At 34.8% G+C, this 18,121-nt stretch overlaps 1 protein-coding gene across 14 annotated transcripts in view; it reads right to left on the reverse strand.

Moving 5' to 3' along the window:
* The window catches only part of LOC135215194 (uncharacterized protein CG43867-like), a 575,055-nt gene that overhangs the window by 45,980 nt on the left and 510,954 nt on the right, over positions 1-18,121 (reverse strand). For 12 of the 14 annotated variants that reach the window (XM_064249686.1, XM_064249684.1, XM_064249682.1 and 9 more), the window contains 4 exons: positions 15,366-15,449; positions 8,564-8,686; positions 6,184-6,219; positions 122-252 (listed from right to left, as the gene is read on the reverse strand). In XM_064249686.1, coding sequence (XP_064105756.1) covers positions 122-252; positions 6,184-6,219; positions 8,564-8,686; positions 15,366-15,449 — 374 coding nt within the window. The remainder of the gene's footprint in view (positions 1-121; positions 253-6,183; positions 6,220-8,563; positions 8,687-15,365; positions 15,450-18,121) is intronic. The other 2 variants (XM_064249677.1, XM_064249685.1) reach the window with 2 other exon arrangements.

The following is an 18,121-nucleotide window of genomic DNA, read 5'->3' on the forward strand; positions in this document are numbered from 1 at the left end:
TTGTATACAGTTTAGATCAAAAGGGTTTTAAGAGCAAGACTTTCTGACCAACCAACCTGAGGGGCATATAAATATTCAGACACCTGACATGGATCAACATAACCTTAAACCATTTCCCTACCTAGATTTGGAACGTCTGTCTCTTCCTAAGGTAGCAGGGCGAGATGGAATATAGTCGGCCTCATTGTGACCGTCAGGAAGACTCTCGTCACTGTCAGGTCGATCTCCTTCGTAGCTGCCCCTGGAGGAGTCCTGAAATTGTAACAAGCAGAGATGAAAGAGACATTTCAGAACAAATATTTTTAAAAAGTCCAATGAACAAAACAAACTAATGGAAGGGAGCATTCATGAATGATGTAGGAATAACACGGCAAATCATACCTTTTCTAATTGTTTTGTCAGTCAATGCTATGACTGTTTGTGTAAAGAGATGCAATAAGTGTTTGAGACTATTTTGACAGAAAAAAAATATGCTAATTTAGAATTTCTTTGTTTCAGGACGTATGAAAAAAAAGGAGAATAAACAAAATAATCAATCATGATTGATAACTTTACTGGCACCAGTAAAAACTTATTTTCAGCTCCAGTTCACAGTTATCATCACACTGCTTCCTAGCAGGTGTGATACTGATTAAAGAGCTACTTATAATATATTGCCTTCCAAGTAATTAAGTGATAGTGTACTTAACAGCTGTAGTGGGCGATTTAAATTAGTGCTGTTCCCAACTAAAAGCTTTAAGGAAATAAGTACGAATGTGTTACGTGGATTCATTTTCAAGTTTACATAAATGAATTTTAAAGTCTATACGTATATTGATTGTAAGGAATGGGTGCCAATACATTTGATTTCTACATGCCTTCTAGTAAGTGTTGATGCTGCCAAATTGCTGTTACTAATTCTTTGGTCAAGTATATAAATTCAAATTTTTGGGTTAAGTAACCCAGTGAGATAAAGATTCCTTAGAAACAAATTTCTGAATCACATCGGGGCCAAACCCTCGTCTCTCAAGAGAGAGTCTGGGGCATTAGAAAATTCCCTACACAGGCCATGTGCAGAAGAATTGCTAATGCCCTGGACTCTTACTTGACTTGAAAAGCTAGTTCGGTACTGATGAGATTTAGAAATTCATTTCTGTGAAACATGTTACCCTGTGTTCATTTCCCATTTCCATATACGTACGTATATACAGGCAGTCCCTGGGTTACGACGGGTTTGGCTTACGATGTTCTGAGATTAAGGCGCTTTTCAGTTATATTCATCAGAAATTATTTTCAGAGTTACGACTCATGTTCCAGGGTTACAGCACCTACAACACTGATCTGGCAGAGGAAGTATGACACCAAAAATGCAAAATAATCAATATTTGAAGGTTTTTTTTTGATGAAAAATGCAATAAGAATGCAGTTTACATAGTTTTGAATGCACCCAAAGCATTAAAAGTAAGGTCTTAGGATTTTTGACGATGTTCCGGCTTGCGGCGATTTTCGGCTTACAACACTTCTCTAGAATGGAACCCGTCGTAACCCGGGGACTGCCTCTATATACATATATACATTAATGCTACATGATAAAAAACAAACATAATTACTCTTACATTCTGCATTGGTAACTGAAAACATAATGAGTAATCTTTACCAATGCCATATCTCATATTCAATCACTGAATCTTGTGGAACCAAATGAAATTAAAAGTAAAACTAGTTATGAATTTCCAGTTACAAACAGAACCTCTGCTTCTCATGCTACCAAAATCAACTGGAAGTCACACCACACCACTTAGAAGCAATAAAGAAAATGACTGGACAAATGAAGAGCAGCTGCAAGGAAAGCACATGGAAATCATCCTGAGATCTGCTCAGAGTTATGCTTAAGGTGGAACTGCAAATCAAGATCTTCCAAAAAATAAAAATAAAATACTCTAGAAAACTTCTGGGACAGTTTCAACATGCAGAGACCAAAGAACCATTAACAACCATTAACAAAGAGTATGAATAAACGATTCAAAGTAGATATGAAAAAAAAAAAAACTAATACAATATCTCTAATTCAAAAACCCACCCCAAATCAGAGTCAAGATTACGATCTGGGTTCACTTCATCAGTTTTTGAGACATCAAGAAATCTGAATATTTTCTAGCATTCAAAACATAATGAAATAGGAATAATACAATCATAACATGACCACCATACCAACACTTAGGTTAATGACTAAAGAACCTATGAATGGTATTTGGATCAATGTACAGGTATCACAAGACTTGATGAAAAATAGAAGGATGAAAGTCATTTGTACCTACTTCCCTATTCAATCAAGCCGTAGATGGTTTTCTGTCACATGCTTAACTAACGTAGTAGTAAATTACTACCGATGCTGGTTCATCATTACGCTTATACTGAGGTAATGCAAGTCAAATATAACTGGAGATGACTGAATGCATACATGTCTCCAGGAAGTTACCCGTGGGGGAGGGGGTAGGGGGGGGAGGGAAATAGTGCCATCGGTGCACCTCATGCAGTGCACTGTACAAGCATTGCATAATGTTCGCTGCAGCGTCCCTTTGGGCACCACTGCAACCTCTTTCATTCCTTTTGCTACACCTCTGTTCATATTATCTCTCTTCCAGCTTACGCCCTATCATCTCCTAACAATTGTTTCATAGTGTAACTGCTTTGAGGTTTTCCTCTTGTTACACCTTTCAAACCCTTTTACTTTTGATTTCCCTTCCAGCACTGAATGACTTCTTAGGAGTTAGTCTCAGTGCTTGGCCTTTGGCGCAAATTTTATATTCCAATTCAAGGTAGTTAGAAAATTGGTTTGTTGCGGAACCAACGCGGAGATACAGTACTTGTCAGTTGCAAAAGGCTCTGTCACTCAATGGGACAGAGCCTGACTGTTACCAGAATTTAATTTACATACATTTACTCTATTTGGAAGCTTAATTCAGAGTTCAGCACATTTCGAATATGTACCAAGCGGTAACTGAATGAGTAAGATTCAAAACTGCATTCGTTTCCATCTAATGATGGTAACAGTCACATTTAAAGCTATGGGTTGTACTTCCATTCGTAAGAGAACTTTGATTTAAAAACATGAGCAAATTTAACAGAAATAAACACTCAATTAAAATTCTATCTCCCAAAGAAAAGACTACGTACACCTTCTGACACTCCAAAACCAAATTGCATATTCTTGAAATACTAACCCACAAAGGAAGCGTGATGTCAAAGAACTACAAATATGAGAAAGTAAGCAGCATTAAAACAGGTGACTTTTCACAAAAACCCACCAAAACTGAACAAGTTACGCTGCTTAAATTAAGACAAAGATGACTTGGAAATAACTTTCTTTTAAGTTTGCCAAGTTTACCTTATCTCTATATCTATCATTAAAAGAGCTTTTCATACCAAACGAATGATGAGGAGAGGGTTGCAGTAGAATCATCATTCTATTTAATCAGAAAATTCTAAGCAATTTCAACTAACCTCAGAAAATTTAGTCTTTCTAATTTGGACAGTATTTCTTCTCATGATCTGTTTCACAAGACATCACACATACAAACTGCAATCATTATGGGGCATTCTTTTATGCCGTCTAGTCCACTCAGGTACTATAGCTAAAGCAGTGGTTCTCAACCTTTTTATTATCATGCCCCCTCAAAGAGGTGGTCTTTCCCTCCACGGCCCCCTTGCATCTTTAATTAAAATTGCCTCCCAGATTTAAAAGCAAATAAAAAAAAAAAAAAAGAGAGACAAAAAAAAAAAAGAGAGAAAGAGAAGGGGAGTTTTCATTCTTTTGGGAATGAATCAGTGAGATACTTGACACTGCTCCTTAGCTACTAAAACATGAATGCATGGTTGAATGCCAGTGTGTGCACAGCGGAAGTCCCCTTCAACATTCAACCTGTTTCTGTACTTGGTCTTGACAGCAGCTTCACAAAGATACTGTACATTGATCTGAATTAGTGATACTAATGCATTTTTTCATAGACTTCTGAATACATATTAGTACCTCACTCTTGTGAAGAGAATAATGAGTATAACTGGAGAATTTTTACATTTTTCCCTAGGGCTCGCACTCCGCAGCTCCTGCATCCGGTTGAGGACCACAGATCTCATTTTCACATTTCTTACTAGACAAGAGTTATACATGAAAGAGTTTTATGTAATATATCTGTAACACCATTTAATACTTAGATTCTAGAGTTATACATGAAAGAGTTTTATGTAATATATCTGTAACACCCTTTAATACTTAGATTCTAATGTTTCAGTGACTGCATTTTTTGGCTCTTGTATACAAACATCTTCATACATGAACGTAGGTGTTAGGAAATATGAACCTGGTCTCATTCGTAGTTTTGCCAATGGTTAAAAGTAGAGATGATGTTAATGGAATTTTCAATTTGCATACCTAGTGTTCCATAGGGTAGTGATCTGGGACCTCAACTGATTTTCATTTGAAGCAATGCTCATAATGGACTTCAAAATGAGATGGTATGTTTAGTATACAGATTCTTAATGTAAAATTCTATTGGTATCACGTTCATCTGTAATTCTTAATTATGTATTTGATTTTCTCTATAGTGATTCTTTTATGTTACAAAATTCTATTCCAGGGAAATCTTGTTGCAATAAGAAGAAGAAGAAGAAGAAGAAAAAGAAGACGAAGAAGAAGGTTCTCGAAAGCTTTCATTGTTTATACATCTTTAAAAAAAGATTTACAATTGCTTCAAAGTGGAGTTTTTCAACAGCAATAATAATAATAATAATAATAATATAATAATAATAATAATAATAATAATAATAATAATAATCATAATAATAAATAATTAATAACAACAATAATGATAATGATAATGATAATAATTATACTTAAAAGCCACAATAGTGTTAAAAATATTCATGCAGAATGAAAAAAAAGGAGTTGAAAATATTTTAAACACTACAGTGGCTTTTAATTCACGAGATTATAGCCTCATTACATGGGTTCCTTGCCTCAATATAATAATAATATTTCATATGTAAAAGAACCAATAAAAAAAAAAGACTAGTTTTCCTGTGTCTGAGAGGAAGGTCTGGTCAGAAGAATAATATTTGTTAATGGGCAACCAACTTCTTTCCCTTGGGTTCACCATCAGCCGACTTGGGTTGTGTTTTCTCACTGAAGTTTCTTGCGTAAGGAAAGGGAAGGAAAACATGACGGGAATGAAATGGGAGATAAAAAAAAAATCTAGGAGATAGTTTTCCACTAAAATGTCTTCCATGTTTCCTGGAATGAAGGGGTTCCAGTTTATTGGCTCTTGCTAACCACATGCCCCAAAAATAAATAATCCTGGACTTGGCATGTCACCACATGAATGAGATGGACACCATACTTCTAAAGCATATTGAATGATTATTATGCATTTCAGTAAAAGAAGGGGAACAATATTCTTTTTATCTCATCTCCTTCGAAGCCTTGAGCTCAAAGTGTATGTACACGTTATGGGGGGAAACTGCAAAATGTCCAAAGAACACACATCAACTACAGCAAAGTATCTACAGATATTTACTCACAGGAACACATCACAGGGCATTAAAATAAAATGCACTTGGGCTATGCAATGGGGCACTGAAACTGATTGGCACATCTGCAAGAAGCCAAGGCGCTAGTAATATGAAAATAATGACATAAGCTGGTGTTAGGTGCTAAGTGAAATAGACTACGCAATGTATTCTAAGTCTTTTCTAATAAACGTCCACAAAGGAGCCTGTGTGAAATTGAGAGGAAAGAGAAATTCCTGTACCAATTGTGTTATATAATCAAGAGACTTGTGTAACCAGAAATGACTTAGAATTGGAAAATGCATGTCAAGCATCAGTGTTTTCCCTGTGACCAAAGTTTCTTCTCCAACAGGGTGTCAAAAATAAAAAACATGTAAAAAAAAAACCTTGGATGGCTTTCCATTCAAAGCCCATGTTACTCTTAAAACCTACAAGCAGTGGAGTGTCAATCTGACCATAGGTCAGCTCATTTATACTTTAAAAAAAAATTGCTTTAACAAAATGTAAAAAAAAACTATCATGTGCAACTTGGCATTAGTTTCTTTTGAATTTTAGACAACACATACTGAGAGAGAGAGAAAAAAAGCTTCACTCAAGCAGCTGGAAGCAAAGAACCACACAGACATCGTCACTCCATACCTTAGGCAGACTTAGGGACCTCCTTTTCCATAATCGCTGGAAAGGAGAGGCAGAAATCTGGGGTGAGGGCATATGTACATAAAACAGGGGACCTTAAAACCAATATTAAGAGTAAGGGCTACTCTCTCAACTGAGTCCATTTCAAATTGAAACCAAGATCTCTACAGATTGCTGACAGTTTAAGCAATGAGTCTTGCAAGCACTAGTCAAGCCAGTTTTGGGAGAAAGACAACTGACGTGCATCTTTTAATGACATGTATTGCGTACCACATACATGGATATATTTTTAAAATTTTTATGAGACCTATTTATAACAAGTGCAATTCTTAAACTGGACTCTTACTGACTACAACATAACCTCTTAGGCTTCAACTTTCTCAAGCAACTCAAGGTTAACGTTAACGTTACTTTACAGCATTTCAAACGGGCTTCTATATCGTGATCATTCAAAAGCTTGGCATATTTCTTCAATTTGACATATTTTAGAAATGACTGAAGTAGGGACAAAGTTGTTAGTCAATCCAAAAAAATTCTTCACATTTCATATTCCTTAGATTTCAAAACAAAAATAGAATGAACTGACACTGCACTTAGTTCTATACCTAATACATCATGTTAAACATACAGTTCATATACTGCATTCAATTAGGAGCTAGACTAGTCAAAGCATTAAGTAGTACTCACTCACACACAAATTCATACTGACTAAAATGTACAGGACCTCATTCACTTTGAGGTACATAGATTTATCAATATGATTAGCTTCTCATTGGCAGATGCTACCATCTAATTGACTACATTCACAGTGGCATCAATAACCTGACTGTTGCGATGCCAGCTTTAGCTACCATAAATCAATTAATCAATATTCACAGGAAACGTGACAAACAGACATACAGAGCAAAAATCCATTCTTTCAGTCTTCACTCTTTCAGTGTAGTAGCAGATGTAGTGCTCGCTTTACTTTATCATCGAATTCTAAAACTCGCACGCATCCACACACTAATTACTCACGAAACAACTCCAGGCAACATGCGCTGGCATTTGTCATGTTTGTGTGTGAAGCATGTCATCCTGATCTCATGCAATCGAAATAACTCTTAAGAAATCTACTGGAATCTCGTATGCCATTTAAATCTCGCAATTTACACACACACACATACACAAACACACGTGTCTGCTCTTCAAGCAGAGTCAATTATGATACTCCAGTGTGAAGAACTTGAAAGAAGGTAGTCTAATCTACTTTGAAGATTAATGCTCATCAAAGGTTATCTGTATGCACTCACTTGAATGGTAACTAACCTAAGACCAACAAAAATAATTTTCACTGACACTATATGCCTACTCGTCTTCACCTAATGTGAAGATGGTGTTTGGTGGGAGTTCCTTCAATACTGAAAATTCCTAAAAATGAAAATCTTGATTTTGGGTTGAAAAATTATCCTGTTAACACTTGTGCCATGCAACCATCATGGGATATGTCAACAATATGTAAAGTTACGACGCAGGAATGGTTAGGAAAAATGACGAAAATGCGTTTTAAAAATTCTGCTGCATTTAAAAATTTGGTTGAAGAAAGAGACAAATATTAGTTTGAAAACAAAGAACGCCATGGAAAAAAATCAGTAAAGTCAGGGAAAAACTAGAAGAAAAAAATACTGGTTACTGGAATTTAATCTACAAGGGAAAAATCTGAATAAAAATACAGTTTTGACAAAGGATCTAGAGTGAAAAAATAAAGATTAGTAATCAGACTTTACAAAAATGAAATATCTATTTAAAAAAATGAACAAATTCATCTTTCTACGGAGAAAGTTACAGAGAAAGGGGGTCAAGACAAAGTACGACAATAATATTAATAGAAAAGAATCACAAGACACAAGTTTGAATTAATTTTTTCACGAAGAAAGGAGAAAGGGTGGGGATGGGGGGGGGTGGGGGGGGGGGGGTGGGGGGGGGGAGAGAAAACATCTAAAATAAAAGAAACAATAACAATAGAAAAAGACAATATAGAATTTGTCTTTCCAAAGAGAGAGGACAAAATGATGAGGATGGGAGGAGACGAAAAACAATGAAAAAAAGAAAATAACAATAATATTGAAAAAAAAGGAACCACAAAGGACACAAGATCAAATAAATGTTTGCACAGAGAAAAGGAGAAATAGGAAAGGGACGACAAACAAAAGGAAAATAATAATAGAAAAAAAAAAAGGAATCACACAAGACCGAATTCACCTTTCCACAGAGAAATGACAAGAGGGTGGTGGGTGAGGGGACGAAAAACAATGAACAAAAAGGAGAATAATGACAATAACGATAATGAAGGAATCACAGCAAGACACATGAAGCAAGTGGCTGACTAAGGGGGCCCTTTTACCTCCGTATCTCGATCCTTATCGGGATGCATAGACGACAGGTGAGCGAGTCGTCCTCTCAACAGTTCAAGCTGAACGTTGCACTTGGCGTTCTGCTCTCGCAGGTGGGCGTTCTGGTCCTCCAGCTGTTGGAAGTACGACTGGGCGTTAGCAAAAAAGGAAGGAAAAGGTGGGAGGGGCGGGGAGGGGCTGGGCAGTGTTCTGTCATCTCTACAAAAAAGTGGCCAGAAGTCAAAAGTTTAAGTCCAAAAGTTAAGAAAAAAAAAAGTCAAAAGTGAAAGACCAAAAAGTTAAAAGTCAAAAGTGAAAGTCCAAAAAGTTTAAAAAGTCAAAAGTGAGAGTTCAAAAAGTAAAAAGTCAAAAGTTAAAGTGCTAATAGGGAAAAATAGTCAAAAGTTATACAAAGTCAAAAGTGCAAGTCCAAAAAGTGACAAAAAGTCAAAAGTGAAAGTCCAAAGAGTGAAAAATGTCAAAAGTGAAAGTCCAAAAAGTGAAAATGTCAAAAGTAAAAGTTCAAAAAGTGAAAGCTTGATTCAAGGTTAGTTTCGGCTACTGGTATAACAAAAAGTGAAAGTCAACAGTGAAAGTCCAAAAAGTTAAAGCTTTATTTATAATTATATATACCTAGTATTTCCCCAATATAATTATAAATACCTAGTATTTCCCCAATCACGTCAAAGGTGAATTATGGCTGCTAGTATAAAAAGAAAAAATTAAAGTCAAAAGTGCAAGTCAAAAGAGAAAGCTTGACTTATAGTTATATTGTGGCTGCTGGAAGTCTTGGTATGAATAAGAAGTATTTATATTTTATAAAAAAGGTTAAATGTTATCCCAAAGAGCTACTTCACTACAAAACTAGGTCTGGTGTGCGTGTGTGTGTGTTTGTGTGTGTAAAAGAAAATAAAGATTAGTTTAAAGTATAAATATATTCTACACATTTCACCCTTACCTATTAAGACAAGAGAATGTTGAACAACTGATGTTATATTTTAAACATATTTTGCAAAATCCTGAAATAGCTGATAATAAAAAAATCTTAAGAAGCTAACAATTAAGCCAAGATGATGACGCCCCTACTTTACGAAAAGAAACAATTCAGCATTTTCACTGCATCTTCTATTTACAGAAATGAGATGACGTGATTATAATAAGGAAGGTTTGCAAACTAATATAAAAAACAAGTCACAATAATATTCTATTTAATTGTATACTAGTTAGGAATACTCAGTTTCAGGAAATGTTGCAAAGAAAAAATACTCAGATTCAGGGAATGTTGCAAAAAGGAAATACTCAGTTTCAGAAAATGTTGCAAAGGAAAAAATACAGTTTCAGAAAATGTTGCAAAGAAAAATGTAGTATTCCAAAAGTGATGCAAAGAAAAATATGCTGTTTCAGAAAATGTTGCAAAGAAAAAAAAAAAGTTTTAAAAAATATTGCAAAGAAAAAATAGTTTCAGAAAATGTTGCAAAGAAAAAATACTGTTTTGGAAAATGTTGCAAAGAAAATAAAATGACTGGTTGAGATTGGTAAATTTACAGACAAATCTTCTACAGTTTAAACAGCATTTAAAGCAAAAGAAATCCGTGCAATTTAGAGCACGAAATATGCAACTAATGAATGCATAATCCGAGACCATTTCAAATTGTCTGATTATAGAAGCACTCTTGAAAGCTCCACGTAGTCATGATCGATTTTAAGGTTTGGAGATGGTAAGAAATACAGGAATTCTAACTCATGGGCTACTCTATGAGCAAGAGCCTTTGCTGGCATAAGGCCAGCTAAATCTAAAACAACAACAGGAATTCTAATCAATAATGGGAATATATTCTAACAGGGAAATAAAGCCACACAGAGGCTCTATTATTCTATTTCACCTCATGAAGAATTTGGGACAAAATGAAGATAAGAAGATAATCGTTTGAGAACAGTTTGACGCTTTGGGGCCCAAAAGCGTACTAAGGATAAGACCCCTTAAATATATATATATATATATATTATATATATATATATAGATATATATATATATATATATATATATATTTAATATTTAAACAAAAGTAGAGCATCTACATAGGTTTAAGCAGTTAGAACAAACAAGAACCTATGAATGAAAACCTTTGAATTCAGATGGACATCCCGAGGTGATTGGTTCCTGGCTATTGTGTGTGTGTGTGTGTGTGTGTGTGTGTAAAAATCAGTTCATAATACACAGCTTAACATTTTGAATGCTAAACTTGGAAACTGCAATAATTCTAGACCAGTCCTCTAGTTCACTGCCATGCAGTAGCAAACATAGCAGCGGCGCCAGTTTTGACATATCAGGGCATTCCAAAATTCTGACATGCCTCCAAGTGCAAGTTGAATGGGAACAGATTATTCACTTACCTTCACTGCGTAATAATAATAAATCGTACGACTTAGTGGATTATCTGGGTAATTCTATAATATACTTATTCAATGATAGATACACTCAAATTAAAATACCAGTGTATTAAAATACAAGAACATAACATTAACCTATCGCATACTACACTGTAGCCTACAGTTTAAAAGTATTCAGAGCATCATGGTTATAAAGAAAAATATTCAGTATGGATACAACATTTACTTATTTTTAAAATTCACAAAACCTGAATCTTAAAAATTTAATTATCCTGCAACTCGAATTATGTATAAGCATGCAAGATTTTCCCCTTAGTGCATAAGTTGTAAAGACTATATTAATAACTTTTAACGTCAATTGAAATGTGCTAAAATCTACAATCAAATAAGAGCATTGTTTCACTGATGAAAATTAAAAATAGTTATGCCATTTTTATTAGAAATAATTGTTAACTACTCTGTACTGTTTGGCAAGCACATTATTTTTAAAATTTTCATTCTAATAAATAATCATAAATATCCTATCATGAAATTCCTGTATCTTTAACTCAAAGTGAAATACCTTTTTCAGACCTTTTAAGGCTCTTCCATAGACCTTTCCTACCCCTCCAAAAAGAGCAACAACAACAAGAAAGTAGTTTGTAGGCTTAATCTCCAAGTAAGCAAATATGATAATTCATGAAAAATTATAATTCTTCCATTATCAAAAGACGTGAAGTACTTAGTATATAACTGCGGCATTTGTGGATTCTTTTTATATTGGTTTTTATGATCACCTAGAGACGTCTCTTTGATTTGCATGATGCTCATTTGCTTAAAGACAATCAAATTAGGCAGTTTCTCATGGGTGTTACTTAAGGGATTTTGACTTAGGAAAAATCTATTTTTAGGGGAAGACCTGTGTCGCCCGGTGAAAAGTTCCTGTAGCTCACTTTTCTAAGTATGAATAGATCCTAGTTCATACTTAGAAAAGTGAGCTACAGGAACTTTTCACCGGCAGACACAGGTCAAACCCAGAAATGACTATTATTATAAATTATTATTATTATTATTCAAGTAGTTTAACCAGACCACTGAGCTGACCTCATGGGTGTTGCAGTTAAGTACGAGACACTATGTTGGACCCTGATTAAGTAGGATCAATATACAGGCAGTCCCCAGTCATCGGCGATCCGGTTTTATGGTGCTCGTCTAGCGCCATAAAATCGCTGGTTTATGGTGCCATAACAGGCTGAGATTTGGTTATCGGCGCCATAAGGTGCCTTATGGCACACCATAAGGCCAATCGCAGTGTTTCGGTTAATGGTGGTTTTCGGTTATCAGCACCCCCTCAGGAACAGAACCCCCGATGATAACCAGGTACTGCCTGCAATCCTCTCCACCACACAACCCATATCAGTAAAAGAATCGAAGTTAATGATTAGCAGAATAAATTTTTAAATTAGTTTTGTTCCAGGTTCTGACGCTCTAATCAGACCCAGCGGACAAAGGCCGCTTAGAAAGGAAGAGAATAAAGCATCATGAGTAAGACGACCTGGAACGACCTGGAAGCGACTGGGTTAGGTTTCAGAGTTGAATGGACAACGCCGTGAAGGGGAAAAGGCGGAGGAGAGAATAAGGGTATGGAAATTGGGTAGGGGAAGATAGGAAAGGAGAAGTGAACAGGGCAAGGAGGAAGATTGGCTTTCAGAATGAAAGGATGGAGGAGGAGGAGGAGGAGGAGGAGGAGGAGGAGGAGGAGGAGGAGGAGGAGGAGGAGGAGCCCTCCCCCTCCCTCCCCCTAGTGACACAAATGAAGCGGAAGAAGAGTTATTTTCCACGCCATTGCCAGCCAATACCGCCACAAGAAAGAAGAAATAAGTGGAACAGAAGCCTTCGCCTCCTCTTCTTCTGCCTTTCTACTTCTTTATCCATTCCATCAAATCTCTCATCTATTTTCTTTTCTACGGAATTACTCAAGTTTTTGTTTGGTCTGTGCTTCCGACTGTAGCAGCTGATAATTTCACCTTGACCATATACTACGGCTAAGCGTAATGTGTAATATTATTTGTGTGTGTGTGTGTGTGTGTCCTATCATCCTCTGTCCGTCTGTTGCTTCTTTCATATGAACACCACATTCACTGAAATCTTGAATTTCAAAAGTCAGTGGGCCCTGTGGGCTTGTATAATAATAATAATAATAATAATAATAATAATAATAATAATAATAATAATAATAATAATAATAATAATAATAATAATAATAATAATAATAATAATAAAATTATTATTATTATCATTATGCAAAAATTCAACAATTACATCAATAAACTATAGGTAAATTGTATTTAGCTTTTGCATATTACTAAAAGGTAATTATATAATTGTAAATTTTTATTGCGTAACAGTTCATTATGATATTGTGAATTTCTTAATAATAATAATAATAATAATAATAATAATAATAATAATAATAATAATAATAATAATAATAATAATAGGCGATCCTCGCATGTTTTACAATCGTCCGTTTTATTCCCATCAAAATCATGTTTAATTCCAGTGATACCTTCATCATGAATAACAACAATATTAATATAACAATCACAACAACAACAACAACAGCTATAACATCTACAACAACTACAATTAAAGTCTGACGAAAAAGATGGAGCCTATAGGCAGGCGGTCGTGTTGGTTGAACCATCTGGCGAGTCTTCCCAACGCCTTCCTTCCTTCCAGCCACCAGCTGGTTGGTTTCTGGAAGGAAGGAAGGAGACTGCCATTATCGAAAAACCGAATTCATCCCTTAATTTCTCCTCCTCTTCTTCTTCTTCTTCTTCTTCTTGCTGTTGCGAGGTGTCCGGTTTTCGATTCTATTTACACGGGATTTAAATCCTACAATGAAGTAGGAATCCTGAGAGATTTTAATGGGATAAACTTCGAAATGTTTACGTTCCTGTATTTTTTTCCCCTTCTGTGTGAAAATGACAATTGCAGAATACAGTTGCACAAGGAATGCAGTTGTTTCCTGCAGTTTATTGGCAAGGGTAAAGCAGTCCTCTTTTCAGTTTTGTGTGAAAGAAAACTACTGAGATGGCTTTGTCTGCCTGTCCGTAGGGGGGTAGTGCTGCAAACCCTTTCTTTCCTTTTATTGTACCTCCCTTCATATTCACTTTCTTCCATATTGCTTTCCACCCTCTCCTAACAATTGATTCATAGCGCAACTGCTTTAAGGTTTTCTTCCTGTTACATCATTCAAACCTTTTACTGTCAATTTCCGTATCAGCACTGAATGACCTCATAGGCCAATTCTACATTCAATCTAAATGTTAAGTCATATTGTTCAACTTTCTGCTGAACAAAAATAAACGAGAAAGACCAGTTTTTATAGCTCTTCTGTAATGAGTAGTATAGGCCTTGATTTAAATAATTTGGAACAAATGGAATAATATGTCAAACACTTATTGAGGGTTGGGAATATCAGCAGTTTTTTATACAAGAGAATATTAAGGTAGCCTGCGCTCTTTTAGTGAATAGCTGACACTATTTATGAAATCGCTATAAAAACATTCAATGAGATGATCTAGGAAACATCAGATACCCTGACTTTGACGTGGCGCTCTCTAAAGATTAAAACTGAAAGGTCCTATAAATAAATAAATAAATAAATAACTAAAAATATAAGTAAATAAAAAAATAAGAAGATAAATAAATAAATAAATAAATAAATATGCGAACAAGTAAATAAATATATTAATAAATTTCATAACAAAAATGGAGCAACAAAAAAGCTGCCCTTCTCAGACCAAGTTAGACCAACATGAAAATATGAGAACTGACTCTGAGTGATGGGGTATGGCAATGCAAAACTTAAAAAGTGGCTGGGTTTCATTTTCCCCAAGGTGTAAGGTGTAACTGAATACCGGGACCTTTCCCTGGAAAAAAAAAAAAAAGGACTCCAACTCATAACAACTTTCCACAGAAAAGCTAATCTAAAATCTAATATAACCTATCCTAACTTAGGGGCATAAAAAAACAACCCTGTAATTACTTAACCTATCCTAACTTAGGGACATAAAAAGACAACCCTGTAATTACTAAATTTTACAAGGTGTAGGTCTGAGTCAAAACTGGCTATTCATGAAGGCTATAAGCATTAGCAAATAGACAATAGCTCTGAGTTCCACGAAGTGTGGATATAAATGAAACTGGTCATTTCACGGTAATGTCATTTGCATGATAAAAAGAATGTTAATTCCATTCAAAAAATGTTAACGATACTAACGCTCGAACTGGTAGCAAGACGTCATCTTCAATTTCAATAAAAAACAAGATTATGTTACCCTATTTAACCCAAAAACAGAGAACCTAAAAACAAGACTACGAGAAGTGAAATTCAATTTCCTTGAGAACAAACATAACGCAGAAAAGGTCACTGACCTCCTTGAGCTTGTTGGTGACCCACTCCTTGATTTTGGCAGCCTTGGCCTCAACTTTCTTGGCATCCTGCAGTCGGAGTTGTCTCTGGAAAAAGGGAAAATAATGAGTCTAAAAGGGAAAATAATGAGGCTCTGGAAAAATGGAAAATAACGAGTCTCTGGAAAAAAAGGAAAATAATGAGCCTGGAAAAAGGAAAATAATGAGTCTGGAAAAAAGGGAAAATAATGAGTCTGACAAAAAAGGAAAATAATGAGCCTCTGGGAAAAAAGGAAAATAATGAGTCTGGAAAAAAGGGAAAATAATGTCTCTGGAAAAAAGGGAAAATAACAAGTCTGGGAAAAAAGGAAAAATAATGAGGCTCTTGAAAAAGGGAAAATAATGTCTCAGGAAAAAAGGAAAAATAATGATTCTCTGGAAAAGGGGGAAAATAATGAGTATGGAAAAAAGAGAAAATAAGGAAAAACGTTTTATACGTTATGCAAGAAGTAAAATGCACTTTTATACGTTTATGGTGATTGGTTAAGGAAATGAGACAGCAGTACTTGTCCTTTATATATAAAGACACACTAATATGTCCACATATGCTCCTGCAACCTTTTGTTTCCTGTAAATTGTGGTTCTAATATATAAATGCACTGCAAATACGCGGTTTACATCGTGACTGAGCCCTGAAGCAGTGGCGGCACCCTGTCTATAGAGTGTATACAAACGCACTAAATAATGTATTGAAATGGCTATGGAGAAATGACAATCTTATAGTATACTGTTCTTGCAACAGTGCTTTCAAAAACTATAAGGTTTAACAAACCCAGGGCGCTATTGCATAAAAATGTCATTAACCTGATAAGAGTAAGTCTGGTGACTACATCAGCTTTCAACGTATAATTGAAACCCGACTTCCGTATATACGTTACAATGAAAAATATGCTTTTTCCATAGTTTATATGCACAATAAAAGACTTTTAAAACTTCCCTGTGGTATGTCTGCTGCCAAATCAAATGGTCATTCATTTCGAAAAGGTTGTGTTGAATTAAAAAAAAAAACAATTTACTTTATAAGTCGTTTCTTGGGAAGATGATCGGCGCTAATATCATCTTTTTTTTTCTCAGACGTCACCAGTAGGCAAGCAGTCATAAGAGATGGATATTGTTCATTTTGAAATACACAATTATTCTATTATATGTGAATTATAAGGGATAATACTTTTTCTCGAGTTCATTTTGAAATACACAATTATTCTATTATATGTGAATTATAAGGGATAATACTTTTTCTCGAGTTCATTTTGAAATGCACAATTATTCTATTATGTGAATTATCAGGGGTAATACTTTTTCTCGAGTTCATTTTGAAATACATAATTATTCTATTACGTGAATTATCAGGGGTAATATTTTTCTCGAGTTCATTTTGAAATACACAATTATTCTATTATATGTGAATTATAAGGGCTAATATTTTTTTCTCGAGTTCATTTTGAAATACACAATTATTCTATTACGTGAATTATCAGGGGTAATACTTTTCTCGAGTTCATTTTGAAATACACAATCATTCTATTATGTGAATTATCAAATTATTCTATTATGTGTGGAATTATAAGGGGGTAATAATTTTTCTCGAGTTCATTTTGAAATACACAATTATTCTATTATGTGAATTATCAGGGGTAATATTTTTCTCGAGTTCATTATGAAATACACAATTATTCTATTATGTGAATTATCAGGGGTAATACTTTTTCTTGAGTTCATTTTGAAATACATAATTATTCTATTACGTGCCTTAATCAGGGTTCATAAAAATAGGTTCTTTTATTTATGTGAATTATAGGGGTCCTAATATTTTTCTCAAGTTCATTTGGAAATAAGCAATTATTCTATTATATGTGAATTATCAGGGCTAATACTTTTTCTCGAGTCCATTTTGAAATGCACAATTATTATTATGTGAATTATCAGGGCTAATATTTTTTCTCGAGTTCATTTGGAAATAAACAATTATTCTATTATATGTGAATTATAAGGGCTAATACTTTTTCTCGAGTTCATTTTGAAATACACAATTATTCTATTATGTGAATTATCAGGGGTAATACTTTTTTTCTCAAACGTTATCCTCATGCTAGACAGGCAATTAGAACAGTGCTGCTGCTTCTGTTCATTTAGTAAAACACAATTACTCCTTAACTATGGAAAATAGTGTCCCTAGAGGATATTCAGTTTCCCGGGCCACTCTAATCCAATAATCGTCTAGGGTCCGTTTTTGATCCTGGGTAATATATGCAAATGGCCCTTGAGAGACTCTTCCTCCAGATTTTCACGCTCCCAATACTTGACTCCTTCCAGTACGTGTTCAACCGATGTCCCATTAGTCTAGTTAAGACTTTCATTCATATATTTAAATCCAGTCAATACTTTTATTCATATACTTCAATCTAGTCAATACTTTCATTCATTACTTAAATCTAGTCAAGACTTTCATTCGTGTACTTAAGTCTAGTCAATACTTTCATAGATTCGGGCAATAAATTCCAGAAGAAGAAGAAGACGAAGAAGAAATGGAACAAGAAGAAATGAGAGAAGAAAGAAACATTACAATAAAAAAAAAGAAGAGGACGATAAATAGATAAGAAGAGAAAGATGGGTAAGGAACCGGGGTTATCGAAGCGCGAATGTGGCCTTTTCTAAAGAAAAAAAAAAGGGGCCAGGGATTCGAATATTTTGGCCTTCGGAAGGTTACGACGGTCACGGGG

The sequence above is a fragment of the Macrobrachium nipponense genome, chromosome 5 (assembly GCF_015104395.2).
Source record: "Macrobrachium nipponense isolate FS-2020 chromosome 5, ASM1510439v2, whole genome shotgun sequence".
Taxonomy (NCBI): Eukaryota; Metazoa; Arthropoda; class Malacostraca; order Decapoda; family Palaemonidae; genus Macrobrachium; species Macrobrachium nipponense.